Below are 22,211 nucleotides of genomic sequence, written 5' to 3'. Positions count from 1 at the left end.
TGCTATGCTCACAAGTATAGCACAAACACTCACATGAGGTTCAATCTTTCCAAGCACCATGGACAAGAACAATTGATATCCTCATTGTAATTGCCGCAGAAAGCAAAACAATTTTATTCTTGTCTAAGGCTCGTTGGTCTAGGGGTATGATTCTCGCTTTGGGTGCGAGAGGTCCCGGGTTCAAATCCCGGATGAACCCTTTTGCAGATCTTTTAACAAGCTCAGACAGGCAGATCTCTGGCCACTGGTTGCAAACAGCCACCTCTTGGGCGCAGGACGAGGTGGCTGAATGGTTTAGGCGATGGATATTCACTAGTTGGCTCAATATCGCACTTCATTTAGAAAACCTGCAAAAACTAAGAGCAAATCTGACTTCCACTAACAAGGACATTGATTCCAATGTAATACACTTGAAATGACACCCAGCTCCTAAACCTAGTGAATATCTCATGCTCTGCATTGGCTGGGAATCGAACCCTGGTCAACTGCTTGGAAGGCAGCTATGCTCACCACTATACCACCAATGCTATGTGAAGCTCTTAAGCAACATGGAGACATCGATTAATATCCTGACCGTCATTTTTGTGGAAAGTGAAAATTCTTTGACCAAACGGATCGTTGGTATAGTTGTACTATTATGGCTTAGGGTGCGAGAGGTCCCTGGTTAAAAAATCTATCATTTTAATCAGTACCTGTTACCTTCAGATTAGTCCCGTGACACTTGTGGAAAACGTAGGGCAAAACGGAGAACATTGTGACAAGTGGGGTCACATTAGTTTGTAGCCCAAAGATTTTGGATTCTACAAACAGATGTTTGCACATAGAGGGTTCCGACTTCAGACGAGTCCCCTGACACTTGTGGGGGACGTAGAGACAAATTGAGAACACCACCGTGTTCGTGAGGGTCTCCCCTTTCCAGGGAGTGGTCATACGATGTTGTAGGTCAAACGGTTCAGATGCTACAGATGTTTTTGTGAGAATACCGATTATTGGTATGTCTCATGGTTTGACAAACACCGCTCTAGCTCCACCACCATTTATTGCAGATGTGGAGGTGTAACATAAACAGTTACGGAGGCTTGAGACAGATACGACGCGTTTCAATCTCTCTAGTTGAAAACTGATCGATTTGAATGGGTATTTTTTACGTTCGTTTACTTTGATTCACGTACTGATGCATCAATCGACTCAAAATAAATGAGCTCCATTCTTTTTTAAGTTTTATTTTTTCATTTTCTCTTTTAAAATATTAATTGACCTCATTTTGCTCAATATTAATTTTCAACACTCATCATCAGTTTGCTGTCGCGGCTTAAGAAGACAGAATGTGAAAGACACAGCAGATGAAATACAAAAGATTTGAACTGAAGCCTGGTCAACAGTTTGGAAGACTGCTATGCTCACAAGTATAGCACAAACACTCACATGAGGTTCAATCTTTCCAAGCACCATGGACAAGAACAATTGATATCCTCATTGTAATTGCCGCAGAAAGCAAAACTATTTTATTCTTGTCTAAGGCTCGTTGGTCTAGGGGTATGATTCTCGCTTTGGGTGCGAGAGGTCCCGGGTTCAAATCCCGGATGAACCCTTTTGCAGATCTTTTAACAAGCTCAGACAGGCAGATCTCTGGCCACTGGTTGCAAACAGCCACCTCTTGGGCGCAGGACGAGGTGGCTGAATGGTTTAGGCGATGGATATTCACTAGTTGGCTCAATATCGCACTTCATTTAGAAAACCTGCAAAAACTAAGAGCAAATCTGACTTCCACTAACAAGGACATTGATTCCAATGTAATACACTTGAAATGACACCCAGCTCCTAAACCTAGTGAATATCTCATGCTCTGCATTGGCTGGGAATCGAACCCTGGTCAACTGCTTGGAAGGCAGCTATGCTCACCACTATACCACCAATGCTATGTGAAGCTCTTAAGCAACATGGAGACATCGATTAATATCCTGACCGTCATTTTTGTGGAAAGTGAAAATTCTTTGACCAAACGGATCGTTGGTATAGTTGTACTATTATGGCTTAGGGTGCGAGAGGTCCCTGGTTAAAAAATCTATCATTTTAATCAGTACCTGTTACCTTCAGATTAGTCCCGTGACACTTGTGGAAAACGTAGGGCAAAACGGAGAACATTGTGACAAGTGGGGTCACATTAGTTTGTAGCCCAAAGATTTTGGATTCTACAAACAGATGTTTGCACATAGAGGGTTCCGACTTCAGACGAGTCCCCTGACACTTGTGGGGGACGTAGAGACAAATTGAGAACACCACCGTGTTCGTGAGGGTCTCCCCTTTCCAGGGAGTGGTCATACGATGTTGTAGGTCAAACGGTTCAGATGCTACAGATGTTTTTGTGAGAATACCGATTATTGGTATGTCTCATGGTTTGACAAACACCGCTCTAGCTCCACCACCATTTATTGCAGATGTGGAGTTGTAACATAAACAGTTACAGAAGCTTGAGACAGATACGACGAGTTTCAATCTCTCTAGTTGAAAACTGATCGATTTGAATGGGTATTTTTTACGTTCGTTTACTTTGATTCACGTACTGATGCATCAATCGACTCAAAATAAATGAGCTCCATTCTTTTTGAAGTTTTATTTTTTCATTTTCTCTTTTAAAATATTAATTGACCTCATTTTGCTCAATATTCATTTGTCAACACTCATCATCAGTTTGCTGTCGCGGCTTAAGAAGACAGAATGTGAAAGACACAGCAGATGAAATACAAAAGATTTGAACTGAAGCCTGGTCAACAGTTTGGAAGACTGCTATGCTCACAAGTATAGCACAAACACTCACATGAGGTTCAATCTTTCCAAGCACCATGGACAAGAACAATTGATATCCTCATTGTAATTGCCGCAGAAAGCAAAACAATTTTATTCTTGTCTAAGGCTCGTTGGTCTAGGGGTATGATTCTCGCTTTGGGTGCGAGAGGTCCCGGGTTCAAATCCCGGATGAACCCTTTTGCAGATCTTTTAACAAGCTCAGACAGGCAGATCTCTGGCCACTGGTTGCAAACAGCCACCTCTTGGGCGCAGGACGAGGTGGCTGAATGGTTTAGGCGATGGATATTCACTAGTTGGCTCAATATCGCACTTCATTTAGAAAACCTGCAAAAACTAAGAGCAAATCTGACTTCCACTAACAAGGACATTGATTCCAATGTAATACACTTGAAATGACACCCAGCTCCTAAACCTAGTGAATATCTCATGCTCTGCATTGGCTGGGAATCGAACCCTGGTCAACTGCTTGGAAGGCAGCTATGCTCACCACTATACCACCAATGCTATGTGAAGCTCTTAAGCAACATGGAGACATCGATTAATATCCTGACCGTCATTTTTGTGGAAAGTGAAAATTCTTTGACCAAACGGATCGTTGGTATAGTTGTACTATTATGGCTTAGGGTGCGAGAGGTCCCTGGTTAAAAAATCTATCATTTTAATCAGTACCTGTTACCTTCAGATTAGTCCCGTGACACTTGTGGAAAACGTAGGGCAAAACGGAGAACATTGTGACAAGTGGGGTCACATTAGTTTGTAGCCCAAAGATTTTGGATTCTACAAACAGATGTTTGCACATAGAGGGTTCCGACTTCAGACGAGTCCCCTGACACTTGTGGGGGACGTAGAGACAAATTGAGAACACCACCGTGTTCGTGAGGGTCTCCCCTTTCCAGGGAGTGGTCATACGATGTTGTAGGTCAAACGGTTCAGATGCTACAGATGTTTTTGTGAGAATACCGATTATTGGTATGTCTCATGGTTTGACAAACACCGCTCTAGCTCCACCACCATTTATTGCAGATGTGGAGTTGTAACATAAACAGTTACGGAGGCTTGAGACAGATACGACGCGTTTCAATCTCTCTAGTTGAAAACTGATCGATTTGAATGGGTATTTTTTACGTTCGTTTACTTTGATTCACGTACTGATGCATCAATCGACTCAAAATAAATGAGCTCCATTCTTTTTTAAGTTTTATTTTTTCATTTTCTCTTTTAAAATATTAATTGACCTCATTTTGCTCAATATTCATTTGTCAACACTCATCATCAGTTTGCTGTCGCGGCTTAAGAAGACAGAATGTGAAAGACACAGCAGATGAAATACAAAAGATTTGAACTGAAGCCTGGTCAACAGTTTGGAAGACTGCTATGCTCACAAGTATAGCACAAACACTCACATGAGGTTCAATCTTTCCAAGCACCATGGACAAGAACAATTGATATCCTCATTGTAATTGCCGCAGAAAGCAAAACAATTTTATTCTTGTCTAAGGCTCGTTGGTCTAGGGGTATGATTCTCGCTTTGGGTGCGAGAGGTCCCGGGTTCAAATCCCGGATGAACCCTTTTGCAGATCTTTTAACAAGCTCAGACAGGCAGATCTCTGGCCACTGGTTGCAAACAGCCACCTCTTGGGCGCAGGACGAGGTGGCTGAATGGTTTAGGCGATGGATATTCACTAGTTGGCTCAATATCGCACTTCATTTAGAAAACCTGCAAAAACTAAGAGCAAATCTGACTTCCACTAACAAGGACATTGATTCCAATGTAATACACTTGAAATGACACCCAGCTCCTAAACCTAGTGAATATCTCATGCTCTGCATTGGCTGGGAATCGAACCCTGGTCAACTGCTTGGAAGGCAGCTATGCTCACCACTATACCACCAATGCTATGTGAAGCTCTTAAGCAACATGGAGACATCGATTAATATCCTGACCGTCATTTTTGTGGAAAGTGAAAATTCTTTGACCAAACGGATCGTTGGTATAGTTGTACTATTATGGCTTAGGGTGCGAGAGGTCCCTGGTTAAAAAATCTATCATTTTAATCAGTACCTGTTACCTTCAGATTAGTCCCGTGACACTTGTGGAAAACGTAGGGCAAAACGGAGAACATTGTGACAAGTGGGGTCACATTAGTTTGTAGCCCAAAGATTTTGGATTCTACAAACAGATGTTTGCACATAGAGGGTTCCGACTTCAGACGAGTCCCCTGACACTTGTGGGGGACGTAGAGACAAATTGAGAACACCACCGTGTTCGTGAGGGTCTCCCCTTTCCAGGGAGTGGTCATACGATGTTGTAGGTCAAACGGTTCAGATGCTACAGATGTTTTTGTGAGAATACCGATTATTGGTATGTCTCATGGTTTGACAAACACCGCTCTAGCTCCACCACCATTTATTGCAGATGTGGAGGTGTAACATAAACAGTTACGGAGGCTTGAGACAGATACGACGCGTTTCAATCTCTCTAGTTGAAAACTGATCGATTTGAATGGGTATTTTTTACGTTCGTTTACTTTGATTCACGTACTGATGCATCAATCGACTCAAAATAAATGAGCTCCATTCTTTTTTAAGTTTTATTTTTTCATTTTCTCTTTTAAAATATTAATTGACCTCATTTTGCTCAATATTAATTTTCAACACTCATCATCAGTTTGCTGTCGCGGCTTAAGAAGACAGAATGTGAAAGACACAGCAGATGAAATACAAAAGATTTGAACTGAAGCCTGGTCAACAGTTTGGAAGACTGCTATGCTCACAAGTATAGCACAAACACTCACATGAGGTTCAATCTTTCCAAGCACCATGGACAAGAACAATTGATATCCTCATTGTAATTGCCGCAGAAAGCAAAACAATTTTATTCTTGTCTAAGGCTCGTTGGTCTAGGGGTATGATTCTCGCTTTGGGTGCGAGAGGTCCCGGGTTCAAATCCCGGATGAACCCTTTTGCAGATCTTTTAACAAGCTCAGACAGGCAGATCTCTGGCCACTGGTTGCAAACAGCCACCTCTTGGGCGCAGGACGAGGTGGCTGAATGGTTTAGGCGATGGATATTCACTAGTTGGCTCAATATCGCACTTCATTTAGAAAACCTGCAAAAACTAAGAGCAAATCTGACTTCCACTAACAAGGACATTGATTCCAATGTAATACACTTGAAATGACACCCAGCTCCTAAACCTAGTGAATATCTCATGCTCTGCATTGGCTGGGAATCGAACCCTGGTCAACTGCTTGGAAGGCAGCTATGCTCACCACTATACCACCAATGCTATGTGAAGCTCTTAAGCAACATGGAGACATCGATTAATATCCTGACCGTCATTTTTGTGGAAAGTGAAAATTCTTTGACCAAACGGATCGTTGGTATAGTTGTACTATTATGGCTTAGGGTGCGAGAGGTCCCTGGTTAAAAAATCTATCATTTTAATCAGTACCTGTTACCTTCAGATTAGTCCCGTGACACTTGTGGAAAACGTAGGGCAAAACGGAGAACATTGTGACAAGTGGGGTCACATTAGTTTGTAGCCCAAAGATTTTGGATTCTACAAACAGATGTTTGCACATAGAGGGTTCCGACTTCAGACGAGTCCCCTGACACTTGTGGGGGACGTAGAGACAAATTGAGAACACCACCGTGTTCGTGAGGGTCTCCCCTTTCCAGGGAGTGGTCATACGATGTTGTAGGTCAAACGGTTCAGATGCTACAGATGTTTTTGTGAGAATACCGATTATTGGTATGTCTCATGGTTTGACAAACACCGCTCTAGCTCCACCACCATTTATTGCAGATGTGGAGGTGTAACATAAACAGTTACGGAGGCTTGAGACAGATACGACGCGTTTCAATCTCTCTAGTTGAAAACTGATCGATTTGAATGGGTATTTTTTACGTTCGTTTACTTTGATTCACGTACTGATGCATCAATCGACTCAAAATAAATGAGCTCCATTCTTTTTTAAGTTTTATTTTTTCATTTTCTCTTTTAAAATATTAATTGACCTCATTTTGCTCAATATTAATTTTCAACACTCATCATCAGTTTGCTGTCGCGGCTTAAGAAGACAGAATGTGAAAGACACAGCAGATGAAATACAAAAGATTTGAACTGAAGCCTGGTCAACAGTTTGGAAGACTGCTATGCTCACAAGTATAGCACAAACACTCACATGAGGTTCAATCTTTCCAAGCACCATGGACAAGAACAATTGATATCCTCATTGTAATTGCCGCAGAAAGCAAAACAATTTTATTCTTGTCTAAGGCTCCTTGGTCTAGGGGTATGATTCTCGCTTTGGGTGCGAGAGGTCCCGGGTTCAAATCCCGGATGAACCCTTTTGCAGATCTTTTAACAAGCTCAGACAGGCAGATCTCTGGCCACTGGTTGCAAACAGCCACCTCTTGGGCGCAGGACGAGGTGGCTGAATGGTTTAGGCGATGGATATTCACTAGTTGGCTCAATATCGCAATTCATTTAGAAAACCTGCAAAAACTAAGAGCAAATCTGACTTCCACTAACAAGGACATTGATTCCAATGTAATACACTTGAAATGACACCCAGCTCCTAAACCTAGTGAATATCTCATGCTCTGCATTGGCTGGGAATCGAACCCTGGTCAACTGCTTGGAAGGCAGCTATGCTCACCACTATACCACCAATGCTATGTGAAGCTCTTAAGCAACATGGAGACATCGATTAATATCCTGACCGTCATTTTTGTGGAAAGTGAAAATTCTTTGACCAAACGGATCGTTGGTATAGTTGTACTATTATGGCTTAGGGTGCGAGAGGTCCCTGGTTAAAAAATCTATCATTTTAATCAGTACCTGTTACCTTCAGATTAGTCCCGTGACACTTGTGGAAAACGTAGGGCAAAACGGAGAACATTGTGACAAGTGGGGTCACATTAGTTTGTAGCCCAAAGATTTTGGATTCTACAAACAGATGTTTGCACATAGAGGGTTCCGACTTCAGACGAGTCCCCTGACACTTGTGGGGGACGTAGAGACAAATTGAGAACACCACCGTGTTCGTGAGGGTCTCCCCTTTCCAGGGAGTGGTCATACGATGTTGTAGGTCAAACGGTTCAGATGCTACAGATGTTTTTGTGAGAATACCGATTATTGGTATGTCTCATGGTTTGACAAACACCGCTCTAGCTCCACCACCATTTATTGCAGATGTGGAGTTGTAACATAAACAGTTACAGAAGCTTGAGACAGATACGACGAGTTTCAATCTCTCTAGTTGAAAACTGATCGATTTGAATGGGTATTTTTTACGTTCGTTTACTTTGATTCACGTACTGATGCATCAATCGACTCAAAATAAATGAGCTCCATTCTTTTTTAAGTTTTATTTTTTCATTTTCTCTTTTAAAATATTAATTGACCTCATTTTGCTCAATATTCATTTGTCAACACTCATCATCAGTTTGCTGTCGCGGCTTAAGAAGACAGAATGTGAAAGACACAGCAGATGAAATACAAAAGATTTGAACTGAAGCCTGGTCAACAGTTTGGAAGACTGCTATGCTCACAAGTATAGCACAAACACTCACATGAGGTTCAATCTTTCCAAGCACCATGGACAAGAACAATTGATATCCTCATTGTAATTGCCGCAGAAAGCAAAACAATTTTATTCTTGTCTAAGGCTCGTTGGTCTAGCGGTATGATTCTCGCTTTGGGTGCGAGAGGTCCCGGGTTCAAATCCCGGATGAACCCTTTTGCAGATCTTTTAACAAGCTCAGACAGGCAGATCTCTGGCCACTGGTTGCAAACAGCCACCTCTTGGGCGCAGGACGAGGTGGCTGAATGGTTTAGGCGATGGATATTCACTAGTTGGCTCAATATCGCACTTCATTTAGAAAACCTGCAAAAACTAAGAGCAAATCTGACTTCCACTAACAAGGACATTGATTCCAATGTAATACACTTGAAATGACACCCAGCTCCTAAACCTAGTGAATATCTCATGCTCTGCATTGGCTGGGAATTGAACCCTGGTCAACTGCTTGGAAGGCAGCTATGCTCACCACTATACCACCAATGCTATGTGAAGCTCTTAAGCAACATGGAGACATCGATTAATATCCTGACCGTCATTTTTGTGGAAAGTGAAAATTCTTTGACCAAACGGATCGTTGGTATAGTTGTACTATTATGGCTTAGGGTGCGAGAGGTCCCTGGTTAAAAAATCTATCATTTTAATCAGTACCTGTTACCTTCAGATTAGTCCCGTGACACTTGTGGAAAACGTAGGGCAAAACGGAGAACATTGTGACAAGTGGGGTCACATTAGTTTGTAGCCCAAAGATTTTGGATTCTACAAACAGATGTTTGCACATAGAGGGTTCCGACTTCAGACGAGTCCCCTGACACTTGTGGGGGACGTAGAGACAAATTGAGAACACCACCGTGTTCGTGAGGGTCTCCCCTTTCCAGGGAGTGGTCATACGATGTTGTAGGTCAAACGGTTCAGATGCTACAGATGTTTTTGTGAGAATACCGATTATTGGTATGTCTCATGGTTTGACAAACACCGCTCTAGCTCCACCACCATTTATTGCAGATGTGGAGTTGTAACATAAACAGTTACGGAGGCTTGAGACAGATACGACGCGTTTCAATCTCTCTAGTTGAAAACTGATCGATTTGAATGGGTATTTTTTACGTTCGTTTACTTTGATTCACGTACTGATGCATCAATCGACTCAAAATAAATGAGCTCCATTCTTTTTTAAGTTTTATTTTTTCATTTTCTCTTTTAAAATATTAATTGACCTCATTTTGCTCAATATTCATTTGTCAACACTCATCATCAGTTTGCTGTCGCGGCTTAAGAAGACAGAATGTGAAAGACACAGCAGATGAAATACAAAAGATTTGAACTGAAGCCTGGTCAACAGTTTGGAAGACTGCTATGCTCACAAGTATAGCACAAACACTCACATGAGGTTCAATCTTTCCAAGCACCATGGACAAGAACAATTGATATCCTCATTGTAATTGCCGCAGAAAGCAAAACAATTTTATTCTTGTCTAAGGCTCGTTGGTCTAGGGGTATGATTCTCGCTTTGGGTGCGAGAGGTCCCGGGTTCAAATCCCGGATGAACCCTTTTGCAGATCTTTTAACAAGCTCAGACAGGCAGATCTCTGGCCACTGGTTGCAAACAGCCACCTCTTGGGCGCAGGACGAGGTGGCTGAATGGTTTAGGCGATGGATATTCACTAGTTGGCTCAATATCGCACTTCATTTAGAAAACCTGCAAAAACTAAGAGCAAATCTGACTTCCACTAACAAGGACATTGATTCCAATGTAATACACTTGAAATGACACCCAGCTCCTAAACCTAGTGAATATCTCATGCTCTGCATTGGCTGGGAATTGAACCCTGGTCAACTGCTTGGAAGGCAGCTATGCTCACCACTATACCACCAATGCTATGTGAAGCTCTTAAGCAACATGGAGACATCGATTAATATCCTGACCGTCATTTTTGTGGAAAGTGAAAATTCTTTGACCAAACGGATCGTTGGTATAGTTGTACTATTATGGCTTAGGGTGCGAGAGGTCCCTGGTTAAAAAATCTATCATTTTAATCAGTACCTGTTACCTTCAGATTAGTCCCGTGACACTTGTGGAAAACGTAGGGCAAAACGGAGAACATTGTGACAAGTGGGGTCACATTAGTTTGTAGCCCAAAGATTTTGGATTCTACAAACAGATGTTTGCACATAGAGGGTTCCGACTTCAGACGAGTCCCCTGACACTTGTGGGGGACGTAGAGACAAATTGAGAACACCACCGTGTTCGTGAGGGTCTCCCCTTTCCAGGGAGTGGTCATACGATGTTGTAGGTCAAACGGTTCAGATGCTACAGATGTTTTTGTGAGAATACCGATTATTGGTATGTCTCATGGTTTGACAAACACCGCTCTAGCTCCACCACCATTTATTGCAGATGTGGAGTTGTAACATAAACAGTTACGGAGGCTTGAGACAGATACGACGCGTTTCAATCTCTCTAGTTGAAAACTGATCGATTTGAATGGGTATTTTTTACGTTCGTTTACTTTGATTCACGTACTGATGCATCAATCGACTCAAAATAAATGAGCTCCATTCTTTTTTAAGTTTTATTTTTTCATTTTCTCTTTTAAAATATTAATTGACCTCATTTTGCTCAATATTCATTTGTCAACACTCATCATCAGTTTGCTGTCGCGGCTTAAGAAGACAGAATGTGAAAGACACAGCAGATGAAATACAAAAGATTTGAACTGAAGCCTGGTCAACAGTTTGGAAGACTGCTATGCTCACAAGTATAGCACAAACACTCACATGAGGTTCAATCTTTCCAAGCACCATGGACAAGAACAATTGATATCCTCATTGTAATTGCCGCAGAAAGCAAAACAATTTTATTCTTGTCTAAGGCTCGTTGGTCTAGGGGTATGATTCTCGCTTTGGGTGCGAGAGGTCCCGGGTTCAAATCCCGGATGAACCCTTTTGCAGATCTTTTAACAAGCTCAGACAGGCAGATCTCTGGCCACTGGTTGCAAACAGCCACCTCTTGGGCGCAGGACGAGGTGGCTGAATGGTTTAGGCGATGGATATTCACTAGTTGGCTCAATATCGCACTTCATTTAGAAAACCTGCAAAAACTAAGAGCAAATCTGACTTCCACTAACAAGGACATTGATTCCAATGTAATACACTTGAAATGACACCCAGCTCCTAAACCTAGGTAATATCTCATGCTCTGCATTGGCTGGGAATCGAACCCTGGTCAACTGCTTGGAAGGCAGCTATGCTCACCACTATACCACCAATGCTATGTGAAGCTCTTAAGCAACATGGAGACATCGATTAATATCCTGACCGTCATTTTTGTGGAAAGTGAAAATTCTTTGACCAAACGGATCGTTGGTATAGTTGTACTATTATGGCTTAGGGTGCGAGAGGTCCCTGGTTAAAAAATCTATCATTTTAATCAGTACCTGTTACCTTCAGATTAGTCCCGTGACACTTGTGGAAAACGTAGGGCAAAACGGAGAACATTGTGACAAGTGGGGTCACATTAGTTTGTAGCCCAAAGATTTTGGATTCTACAAACAGATGTTTGCACATAGAGGGTTCCGACTTCAGACGAGTCCCCTGACACTTGTGGGGGACGTAGAGACAAATTGAGAACACCACCGTGTTCGTGAGGGTCTCCCCTTTCCAGGGAGTGGTCATACGATGTTGTAGGTCAAACGGTTCAGATGCTACAGATGTTTTTGTGAGAATACCGATTATTGGTATGTCTCATGGTTTGACAAACACCGCTCTAGCTCCACCACCATTTATTGCAGATGTGGAGTTGTAACATAAACAGTTACGGAGGCTTGAGACAGATACGACGCGTTTCAATCTCTCTAGTTGAAAACTGATCGATTTGAATGGGTATTTTTTACGTTCGTTTACTTTGATTCACGTACTGATGCATCAATCGACTCAAAATAAATGAGCTCCATTCTTTTTTAAGTTTTATTTTTTCATTTTCTCTTTTAAAATATTAATTGACCTCATTTTGCTCAATATTCATTTGTCAACACTCATCATCAGTTTGCTGTCGCGGCTTAAGAAGACAGAATGTGAAAGACACAGCAGATGAAATACAAAAGATTTGAACTGAAGCCTGGTCAACAGTTTGGAAGACTGCTATGCTCACAAGTATAGCACAAACACTCACATGAGGTTCAATCTTTCCAAGCACCATGGACAAGAACAATTGATATCCTCATTGTAATTGCCGCAGAAAGCAAAACAATTTTATTCTTGTCTAAGGCTCGTTGGTCTAGGGGTATGATTCTCGCTTTGGGTGTGAGAGGTCCCGGGTTCAAATCCCGGATGAACCCTTTTGCAGATCTTTTAACAAGCTCAGACAGGCAGATCTCTGGCCACTGGTTGCAAACAGCCACCTCTTGGGCGCAGGACGAGGTGGCTGAATGGTTTAGGCGATGGATATTCACTAGTTGGCTCAATATCGCACTTCATTTAGAAAACCTGCAAAAACTAAGAGCAAATCTGACTTCCACTAACAAGGACATTGATTCCAATGTAATACACTTGAAATGACACCCAGCTCCTAAACCTAGTGAATATCTCATGCTCTGCATTGGCTGGGAATTGAACCCTGGTCAACTGCTTGGAAGGCAGCTATGCTCACCACTATACCACCAATGCTATGTGAAGCTCTTAAGCAACATGGAGACATCGATTAAAATCCTGACCGTCATTTTTGTGGAAAGTGAAAATTCTTTGACCAAACGGATCGTTGGTATAGTTGTACTATTATGGCTTAGGGTGCGAGAGGTCCCTGGTTAAAAAATCTATCATTTTAATCAGTACCTGTTACCTTCAGATTAGTCCCGTGACACTTGTGGAAAACGTAGGGCAAAACGGAGAACATTGTGACAAGTGGGGTCACATTAGTTTGTAGCCCAAAGATTTTGGATTCTACAAACAGATGTTTGCACATAGAGGGTTCCGACTTCAGACGAGTCCCCTGACACTTGTGGGGGACGTAGAGACAAATTGAGAACACCACCGTGTTCGTGAGGGTCTCCCCTTTCCAGGGAGTGGTCATACGATGTTGTAGGTCAAACGGTTCAGATGCTACATATGTTTTTGTGAGAATACCGATTATTGGTATGTCTCATGGTTTGACAAACACCGCTCTAGCTCCACCACCATTTATTGCAGATGTGGAGTTGTAACATAAACAGTTACGGAGGCTTGAGACAGATACGACGCGTTTCAATCTCTCTAGTTGAAAACTGATCGATTTGAATGGGTATTTTTTACGTTCGTTTACTTTGATTCACGTACTGATGCATCAATCGACTCAAAATAAATGAGCTCCATTCTTTTTTAACGTTCATCTTCCAGCATTCCTGAGGAAGGAGCCAAAGATGCCCTCATACCAGCAGGGGGAGGACATTGAAAACTACTTGCTGAGGTTTGAGCGAATGGCCAAGACGTGGCAGTGGCCGGAGGTAGAGTGGGCCTGCAGGCTTGTCCCATTGCTCACGGGCAAGGCCTTAGAGGCTTACACAGCAATGGATGAGGGGCTGTCCAACGTCTACAAGGGCTTGAAGGAAGCGCTGCTGGTGAAGTTCGACATCTCCTCGGAGACCTACCGTCAACGCTTTAGAGCTGCATCGACGCCATCGGGTGAGTCACCGACAGAGACGTACCACCGCCTCAAGGGTCTCTACCGATGATGGGTTCAACCAGAGGAGAAGACACAGGACGAGATCGGTGAGGTCATCATCCTCGAGCAACTTCTACAAGTTCTACCACACGACATTCGAACCTGGGTTCGAGAGCACGAGCCCAAGGACGGGCTTATGGCGGCCAAGCTTGCGCTGCAGTACCATAATGCACGTAAAGGGGGCCCACCACGACCTGCAGCACCCGCTCCAAGGAGTCTCCGAGACACAAGGGACATCAGAGATACCCGAGATGGTGGAGGTAACTCTGGGGGTTATGTGTCTGGGAGGAGGGAGGTAAGGGATTATGCAGTTCGCTCTGATGGGAGGGGTCTGACCTGTTTTTACTGCCGACAGCAGGGGCACAAGGCTTCAATGTGTCCGCTACGTAAATCCAAGCTCTCAGGTTACTGTTATGTGCCCAGAGAGGGGGATGGTGTTCAGAATAGACAGACTGGGGAAGGGTCAGTCTTGGTACCTGTAAAAGTGAATGGTAAAAGTCTTACTGCAATGATTGACACCGGCAGTTCCCTGTCGTTGATCAGAAAATGTAATGTACCTGTTAATGACATTGATTACGGTCACCAGACACTGATCCAATGTGTCCATGGTGACCAGTCACAGCAGCCCACAGCTGAACTCACAGTGGAGATTCAGGGTCAGAAATACCTCCTCAAAGTTGGGGTAATGGAGAAGCTACCTTTTGAGATGATTTTGGGGAGGGATGTGCCTGTACTCTCTGATCTGTTGGGAAGTGTGGGGGGTCAGCTATATGAGCAGTCAGTTTGCCAGTCTGATGTTCAGGTGTCATGTTCAGTTGTCACTCGTGCACAGGCCAAAGCTGGTTTACAACCTCTGCCTGACTTGTGTGATAGTCTGTGTGAGGGGGGAACCAAAGGGCCCAGAAAGTCACGCCGCCAGCGGCGTCTTGAGAAGTATGTGGGAACCCCTGTACCTGTTGCTGATGTGTCTGGGTTAGAAGTGCAATGGGAAGTTCCACAAAATTTTGCTACACTGCAGAAGTCTGATGCAACCTTGAAAGGTTTATTTGATAAGGCCTTAGCTGGGGACAGCCAATCTTCATGTGGGGGAATATACACAGTAGACAACCACATACTCTACCTTGGGTCAGAAGCAGATAGCAGGAAGTTAGTGGTGCCATCTACATGTAGACCACTTGTTCTCAACCTTGCACATACAGTTCCATGGGCAGGCCATCTAGGGCAACATAAGACCTATCTTAGGCTAGGCTCCCGTTTCTTTTGGCCCTCCATGTATACTGATGTACAAACATACTGCAAAACATGCCCCACGTGACAGAAAACCAGTGCTGTCCGTAGGTCTGACCGGGCTCCTCTATGTTCACTGCCAGTTATCTCTACCCCATTCAAGAGAATTGCAATGGACATTGTTGGACCCGTGGGAAAGAGTAGTGCAGGTTACCAGTATATATTGGTGATCTGTGACTATGCCACCCGGTTCCCAGAAGCCTTCCCACTCCGTTCCATAACCACTCCAAAAATAATCAGTGCTCTTGTTCAGCTCTTTTCTCGTGTAGGAATCCCAGATGAAATCCTGACGGACCAAGGCACAAACTTCACTTCACGACTGATGGTTCAACTCCACCGACAGCTGGGCATTAAAGGCTTGAGGACCACTCCCTACCATCCCCAAACGGATGGGCTTGTAGAGAGATTCAATCAAACGCTCAAGAATATGCTGAGGAAGTTTGTGGCTGACACTGGTAAAGACTGGGATAAGTGGTTACCCTTTCTGCTTTTTGCTTACAGGGAGGTGCCTCAGGCATCGACAGGTTTCTCACCATTCGAACTCCTCTATGGATGGCCAGTGCAGGGACCACTGGACCTGCTGAAGAAGTGCTGGGAAGGTTCCCCAGTAGCTACCTCAGGACAGGGGATTGTCCAGTACGTTCTCCAGATGCGAGACAGGCTGGAGCGGTACCGAGAGGAGGCTAGGGCAAACCACCAGAGGGGGACCGCAATGATGATACACAACCAGGACATCCCGTGGTCATTTTTATGGTGGGTTGCAACTTGCAGAATCCTTCCAAGGTTGAACCCACCAGATGGGGACTGTCATGACTCTCCTGACAGTGGAACATTATGACTGCTGAATATTTTTTGAAGGTAAGATGGACCCCTAAGCTCCACTCTACGTTTAATTCAAAATGCCTATTTCTTTCTAAATCAATTTTTTCAAGTATACATTCTTTCCATTGCAGGACAAGGATTGTCCTCACTTTCAAAAATTCCCAAATTGCTTCAACTTGCATTTCTGATTGACTGGCAAGTTTCACCATCCAATTATTTTAGATCTATAGGAGTGCAAGTTTCACCATCCAATTATTTCAGATCTACAGGAGTGCAAGTTTCACCATCCAATTATTTCAGATCTATAGGAGTGCTAGTTTCACCATGGGGTGAACTAGCCTAGGCAGCCGATAGCAGTGCTTCATTTTTGCTGGATCCTGCCAGCACAGGATCCAGCAGCACAGGATCCAGCAGCACAGGATCTTGTCAGCACAGGATCTTGTCAGCACAGGATCTTGTCAGCACAGGATCTTGTCAGCACAGGATCCAGCAGCACAGGATCCAGCAGCACAGGATCCAGCAGCACAGGATCCAGCAGCACAGGATCCAGCAGCACAGGATCCTGCCAGCACAGGATCCAGCACCTCTCAGTTTTGGACTGATTCGTTCCGGAAACCATTTGCCAGGATTTGCCTCTTGAGCATTGACCACAAGTTCTCAATGGGATTAAGGTCTGGGGAGTTTCCGTGCCATGGACCCAAAATATCGATGTTTTGTTCTCCGAGACACTTAGTTATCACTTATGCCTTATGGCAAGGTGCTCCATCATGCTGGAAAAGGCATTGTTCGTCACCAAACTGTTCCTGGATGGTTGGGAGAAGTTGCTCTCGGAGGATGTGTTGGTATCATTCTTTATTCATGGCTGTGTTCTTAGGAAAAATTGTGAGTGAGCCCACTCCCTTGGCTGAGAAACAACCCCACACATGAATGGTCTCAGGATGCTTTACTGTTGGCATGACACAGGACTGATGGTAGCGCTCACCTTGTCTTCTCCAGACAAGCTTTTTTCCGGATGCCCCAAACAATCGGAAAGGAGATTCATCAGAGAAAATGACTTTACCTCAGTTCTCAGCAGTCCAATCCCTGTACCTTTTGCAGAATATCAGTCTGTCCCTGATGTTTTTCCATGAGAGAAGTGGTTCTTTGCTGCCCTTCGCCTTCTTCACAACAATTGAACCGCTCTCCTTGAAGTTCCTGATGATCCGATAAATGGTTGATTTAGGTGCAATCTTACTGGCAACAATATCCTTGCCTGTGAAGCCCTTTTTGTGCAAAGCAATGATGACGGCACGTGTTTCCTTGCAGTTAACCCTAGTTGACAAAGGAAGAACAATGATTCCAAGCACCAGCCTCCTTTTGAAGCTTCCAGTCTGTTATTCAAACTCAATCAGCATGAGAGAGTGATCTCCAGCCTTGTCCTCGTCAACACTCACACCTGTGTTAACGAGAGCATCACTGACATGATGTCAGCTGGTCCTTTTGTGGCAGGGCTGAAATGCAGTGGAATTTTGGGGGGGGAATTCAGTTCATTTGCATGGCAAAGAGGGACTTTGCAATTAATTGCAATTCATCTGATCACTCTTCATAACATTCTAGAGTACATGCAAATTGCCATCATACAAACTGAGGCAGCAGACTTTATGAAAATGTATATTTATGTCATTCTCAAAAGTTTTGGCCACAACTTTATATAGACCAAGGAGTGGCCATTGCTGTGGTGGGAGAACTAGGAGATTCAGTTTCTATAATCTCCCTCTCTCTCTCTGCTCTGATAGAAACGAGCCTGCAACTCTTATCTCTCCAGCAGTTGCACTTAATCATTTATTTCCTTATAGAATCATAGCCCCGCAGGAAGGGTGCTTGAGTTGGTGCAGCACCCGATACATTAAAATACATTTGCCTAAGTGATAGATTACTTCTGTCTGTTCAGAAAGAAATGAAATCATTCAGATTACTACACCAGGAGTAGGCCTGTAATTTAGCCAGAGAGGATCAATAGCTTATTTAAAAAAATAGCTGTGGATTGTGTGTAGCCCAATCACAAGGCATGCCTACAAGTTGGGAACATGTGGCAAATCTGTCAGTGATGCAGCTACAACAGGGCTTTCGCAATATTTCAAATACAATTGCAGGTTGGAAAGCAAATGGATCCTGCTGAAAAGAGAAGATTATTCTGTCTGTAGGCTACCAAGTTATCAACTTCCAAATAGGCCTATTGAGCGAGCAGCATTGTTAAGGTAAGGGTTAAGGTTAGGGGTTAAGGTTTAGGGTAGGAATGTCCCAAGGAACCCAGACAGCACTGACCCTCTCACAACGGGATGGAATGCATAGTATAACCTAAGATGAACGACTCAAGCCGTTTACCATAGACCCCCCCCAAGGTCTCGGTCTGTGTAAGTGTTAGCACACAGGGATACCTCTGCGGGTCAGGGGCAATAAGCAGACCAGAGTGGCCCCGCCCCGATCAGAAAACATTGAGTCGGATGTCTCAGCTTCCTCTTCCGTCTCTGGTATAAGGAGCAGCAGTAATTCCACTGAGGAATAATAACTGGAAACTGCGTCCAAGATGCCTGACCATTGTTTTCAAGGTAATCTACTCACTTTCGCATGCCGATTTATGGAACGTCTATATCCAGGTTACATCTGGTTTACGGCTGAGAGTTTCCTTTTGTGAGGTGGAGACTTCGCAAACCGGAACTCCCAATTTCTAATAGGTATGGACCCAGAACTAAATCACGCAGCTGATCAAATAACGCAAGATTTTTGTTCTGGGTTAACCGAGATTTGTTTTCTGTTCACCCCTATAATGGTTAAATTGAGGATTCAGGATGCTAGAGCTGTCTTCTACACAAAGTTCTAAGGAAACAGAACTCAGATAGCCAGGCAGAGAAGAGGGTTGTATTTCGCAGATGTGGCCGGTTACATTCTGTATTACAAAACCCTTCAAAAAGTGAGACTCTCCACCTCATTAGTCTTTCATTCAAAATTATATTATTTATTTAAAACAAAGTGCATAACTTAAATCAACAAACATGTCTGTCTGATCAACAGCTGTGGGCTCATCGAGGCAGACTTTAGGGTAAACATTGTGTTCATGTTGTTTAAATGAAGATAACGAGACTCCCAAATGATACCAAACACTAGACAGATAGCTGCTTGCCTCAGTAGGGTACATGGATGAAAACAAAGATAATATGATAACTTAACATTGTTTGTCAGTTAAAGTGGTGTCTTTTCGGAAGATAATTAAGCTACATTGTACCCTGATCTTTGATCTGTATGTGCTTAGCCAACTCCTACTTTAGTCTAGATACTGTAGATATGCATGACCAGGCTAACTATGGTAGCTGGGTATATAACAACTAAAACAGCGTAGAAACCATGCATAAAAGAAAGACAATGCCCTGAAACACAAACAACGGTTACCTGTTTGTTTGCATGTTGATCAATATAACACCAAGGATAAGTTCCCATTCAGCTTTGGGAGTATTACAAGGTAAAGCATGATTGTCCAAAGAGTAACTTCCACCAGGATGGATAAATATGTAAAAGTCGTTGCTTGGCTATCTGAAAGAGCCATGTGTGATAGTGGCACGTCAACATGCATAGCCTGGGAGAACAGGTATGTATACTCACATACTCCTACACTTCTCTTACCATGAAATAGCATAACGTTAAGATAACCAAACCTAAAATGTACGCTTGAAATAAAACATCAAAAGTAAATAAAAGAAAGACTACATGATCTAATCCCTGGAAAACTGAATCAGAGTGAACAGAACCCTGAGTAAAGAGACTTCTTCTGAAAGCCTGACTCATTTTCTTGAGGTGGTGGTCACCAACCCCTGGTCCTAGGTGACCTCTGGTGTAATCACATCTCCATCCTAAACAAATGTGAACACAAACACACAGGGATACCAGTGTCAATTTTAAACATAGGAAAAATACTCTGTGTGGTGCAGGTAAGATAGTGATAGCTAGCTGGCTTGGCCTTGCACTGTCATCTTCCCCACACAATGTAAAAACGCTAAAAGCTTGAGATAAAATGATATATAAAGGAAAGAGCGAGGCCTCCTGACCTGAGGTTTGGAGAAGTTCATATCCATACACCACTGGGCAAAGTTCTTCTTAGCTGCCTCCATGGTCCTCTCATCAGTCTTCTTACAGTAGACCCTGATAAGCTGCTCAGCAAACCTTTCTGGCAGCAGCTTGGACACCTACAGGAACAACAATTGCCTTATATCATGTTTCCAAGCTCCAAAAATGATTGGATAATTCTAAAATAGGTATACGTAAGTGCATTGAAGTAGTGACCTGGTCCTTGCTGATCTGGTAAGCTTTGGTTGGGTCGTTCTTACAGTAGAAACGCATGTTGTTGATGGGGTTCTTCTCCTTCATACCCCAGTCCATGTTGATGATCTGATGGAGAGAAAGATAGGGGGTAGAGATGGACATGCAAAGAGATACCTATTTTCAACAGAGCAACTGGTAACAAAGGGTTACCTATAGAGAAGGCGGGGGGGCTATGGTAAAATGTATTCAATCAGTTCCCTGATTGAGGTGAAAAGACTGGACACTCACATGGACAACAAAGTCCTCTGGCTGCAGAGTAACATGTTTAAGGTCATTCCGAGGCCTGGACCTCGCCACACAGCCTGCCCACTCCAGGAGCTTTTTCTGGGGGAAGAGAAGACGAGGATGAGAGGCACATAATATGAATCTCGTAGAAAGCTCTGCTAGTAAGCCCTGGAAGGATATCCTCTCTCCAAACACACACACACACGCACACGCACACACACACCTGTGAAACCTCCACGCGCACCTCAGTCTGGGTCTGTCCCACACACTTGTAGAGGCGTCTGCAGGTGATGTTTTGAAGGATCTCTCTGGCCTCAGCCAGCTTAGAGGACGACGAGTACAGAATCTGCTCAAACATATTGTCTACAGGGGAAGGGAGGAGAAAGGGAGAGAGACAGGTGAGAGGGAGAGACAAGGTGATAAGGAGCGTGGGAAGATGAGAGGTAATCATGCAAACCAAACCCAGCAGTAATTGTATGGACAGGAATGTACCACACAAAAAAAACAGGTATGGCAAACCCAGCCTGTTTGGACAGCCTTGACGCATAAAACTCTCAAAGCTCTGGTTGTCTGGGTAAGTAGAACAGACCAGAGCCATTGTACACTTTATATTTCTATGGGGTTGAACGGACCAGTGAGTTTAGTGTAGGCCTCCATGTCGTCTATTGCTGCGGAGATGGTGAACATCTTTCCCCCTGAACCTTGAATCTGGATGTGGGGGTTCGCCTTGATAAAGGCCTCTGTGATCCTGAAAAAAGACAATATAACATCTCATTTTCAACATATAACATACAGCAGAAAAAAAACTCAATTTCTGAGAACCTGTATGAATGAATAAAAGATAGGAAATAAAACAGATACACAGTACCAGTCAAAAGTTTGGACAAACCTACTCATTCCAGGGTTTTTCCCTTTGTTTTCTACTTTGTAGAATGATAATGAAGACATCAAAATTAAGAAATGTTAAACAAATCAAAATATATTTTATATTTGAGATTCTTCAAAGTAGCCGCCCTTTGCCTTGATGACAGCTTTGCACACTCTTGGATCCTGGGGTAAACGTTGAACATTGTTATACTCAGAGTATAGGAACATTAGTTACAAAGGAGACATGAGGGATGCCATAATGAAGCTTGGGAGGGACTGAGTGCAGGGAAACCAACCGTGACAGTACTGACAAGGGAAGAAACCGCTGAAGGTTCATATGACTTAGTTCCCTGCTTAGCGAGAATGACGCAATGTTTAGAGATGAGGAGGAGACTCCACCCAAAGTGGGGTCTGAATACCACCACGGGGGAAGCCATGTCTGTGTCTGAATTACAGCTGTAACGACCCTTTGGGGAGAATTCAACTTGGTTAAGCTTCTCTAGTGTCCGTGAGTTACTTACTCTGAAAAATTAGAACCTAACAGTAGTCACCTGGACTGCATTTCA

The 22,211-nt window shown here is 43.4% G+C and overlaps 1 protein-coding gene and 8 non-coding genes across 10 annotated transcripts; 8 read left to right on the top strand and 1 right to left on the bottom strand.

Annotated features, from left to right (window-relative positions):
- Positions 1–127: 127 nt before the first annotated feature.
- Positions 128–199, top strand: trnap-ugg (transfer RNA proline (anticodon UGG)). Its single transcript has one exon. It is a non-coding gene; the product is annotated as a tRNA-Pro (tRNA).
- A 1,320-nt stretch (positions 200–1,519) lies between these two features.
- Positions 1,520–1,591, top strand: trnap-ugg (transfer RNA proline (anticodon UGG)). The gene has a single exon. It is a non-coding gene; the product is annotated as a tRNA-Pro (tRNA).
- A 1,321-nt stretch (positions 1,592–2,912) lies between these two features.
- Positions 2,913–2,984, top strand: trnap-ugg (transfer RNA proline (anticodon UGG)). The gene has a single exon. It is a non-coding gene; the product is annotated as a tRNA-Pro (tRNA).
- Positions 2,985–4,305: 1,321 nt separating this feature from the next.
- Positions 4,306–4,377, top strand: trnap-ugg (transfer RNA proline (anticodon UGG)). Its single transcript has one exon. It is a non-coding gene; the product is annotated as a tRNA-Pro (tRNA).
- A 1,320-nt stretch (positions 4,378–5,697) lies between these two features.
- On the top strand, positions 5,698–5,769 carry trnap-ugg (transfer RNA proline (anticodon UGG)). Its single transcript has one exon. It is a non-coding gene; the product is annotated as a tRNA-Pro (tRNA).
- Positions 5,770–8,482: 2,713 nt separating this feature from the next.
- Positions 8,483–8,554, top strand: trnap-ugg (transfer RNA proline (anticodon UGG)). Its single transcript has one exon. It is a non-coding gene; the product is annotated as a tRNA-Pro (tRNA).
- A 1,321-nt stretch (positions 8,555–9,875) lies between these two features.
- trnap-ugg (transfer RNA proline (anticodon UGG)) lies at positions 9,876–9,947 on the top strand. Its single transcript has one exon. It is a non-coding gene; the product is annotated as a tRNA-Pro (tRNA).
- A 1,321-nt stretch (positions 9,948–11,268) lies between these two features.
- trnap-ugg (transfer RNA proline (anticodon UGG)) lies at positions 11,269–11,340 on the top strand. Its single transcript has one exon. It is a non-coding gene; the product is annotated as a tRNA-Pro (tRNA).
- Positions 11,341–19,168: 7,828 nt separating this feature from the next.
- LOC145875869 (deoxynucleoside triphosphate triphosphohydrolase SAMHD1-like) lies at positions 19,169–21,604 on the bottom strand. 2 transcript variants are annotated; one of them, XM_082971672.1, is made up of 6 exons: positions 21,411–21,604; positions 21,002–21,141; positions 20,782–20,877; positions 20,515–20,619; positions 20,280–20,417; positions 19,169–20,084 (listed from the first exon to the last, which is right to left on the bottom strand). In XM_082971672.1, exons 1-6 carry the CDS (start codon positions 21,463–21,465, stop codon positions 20,052–20,054), a joined length of 567 nt encoding a protein of 188 aa, XP_082827798.1. In that variant the 5' UTR covers positions 21,466–21,604; the 3' UTR covers positions 19,169–20,051. The 2 variants fall into 2 exon arrangements, with proteins under 2 accessions (XP_082827798.1, XP_082827797.1); XM_082971671.1 differs by lacking the exon at positions 21,411–21,604 and having other exon boundaries at positions 21,002–21,392.
- Positions 21,605–22,211: the final 607 nt, after the last annotated feature.

Source organism: Salmo salar, unplaced genomic scaffold (assembly GCF_965601325.2).
Source record: "Salmo salar unplaced genomic scaffold, fSalSal1 ptg000378l, whole genome shotgun sequence".
Classification (NCBI taxonomy): Eukaryota; Metazoa; Chordata; class Actinopteri; order Salmoniformes; family Salmonidae; genus Salmo; species Salmo salar.
Note: the sequence above shows the minus strand (reverse complement) of the source record. Positions and strands in the feature narration are given on the sequence as shown.

What these genes read in the sequence shown, in the direction of transcription:
- LOC145875869 (XM_082971671.1), bottom strand. Translation starts at nt 21,376, where the DNA reads ATGGCTCTGGTCTGTTCTACTTACCCAGACAACCAGAGCTTTGAGAGT. An exon ending in CAGAGGACTTTGTTGTCCAT is followed by an intron (nt 20,620 to 20,781) that starts GTGAGTGTCCAG and finishes TCTCTCCATCAG; the next exon opens with ATCATCAACATGGACTGGGG. An exon ending in TGAACTTCTCCAAACCTCAG is followed by an intron (nt 20,085 to 20,279) that starts GTCAGGAGGCCT and finishes ACATTTGTTTAG; the next exon opens with GATGGAGATGTGATTACACC.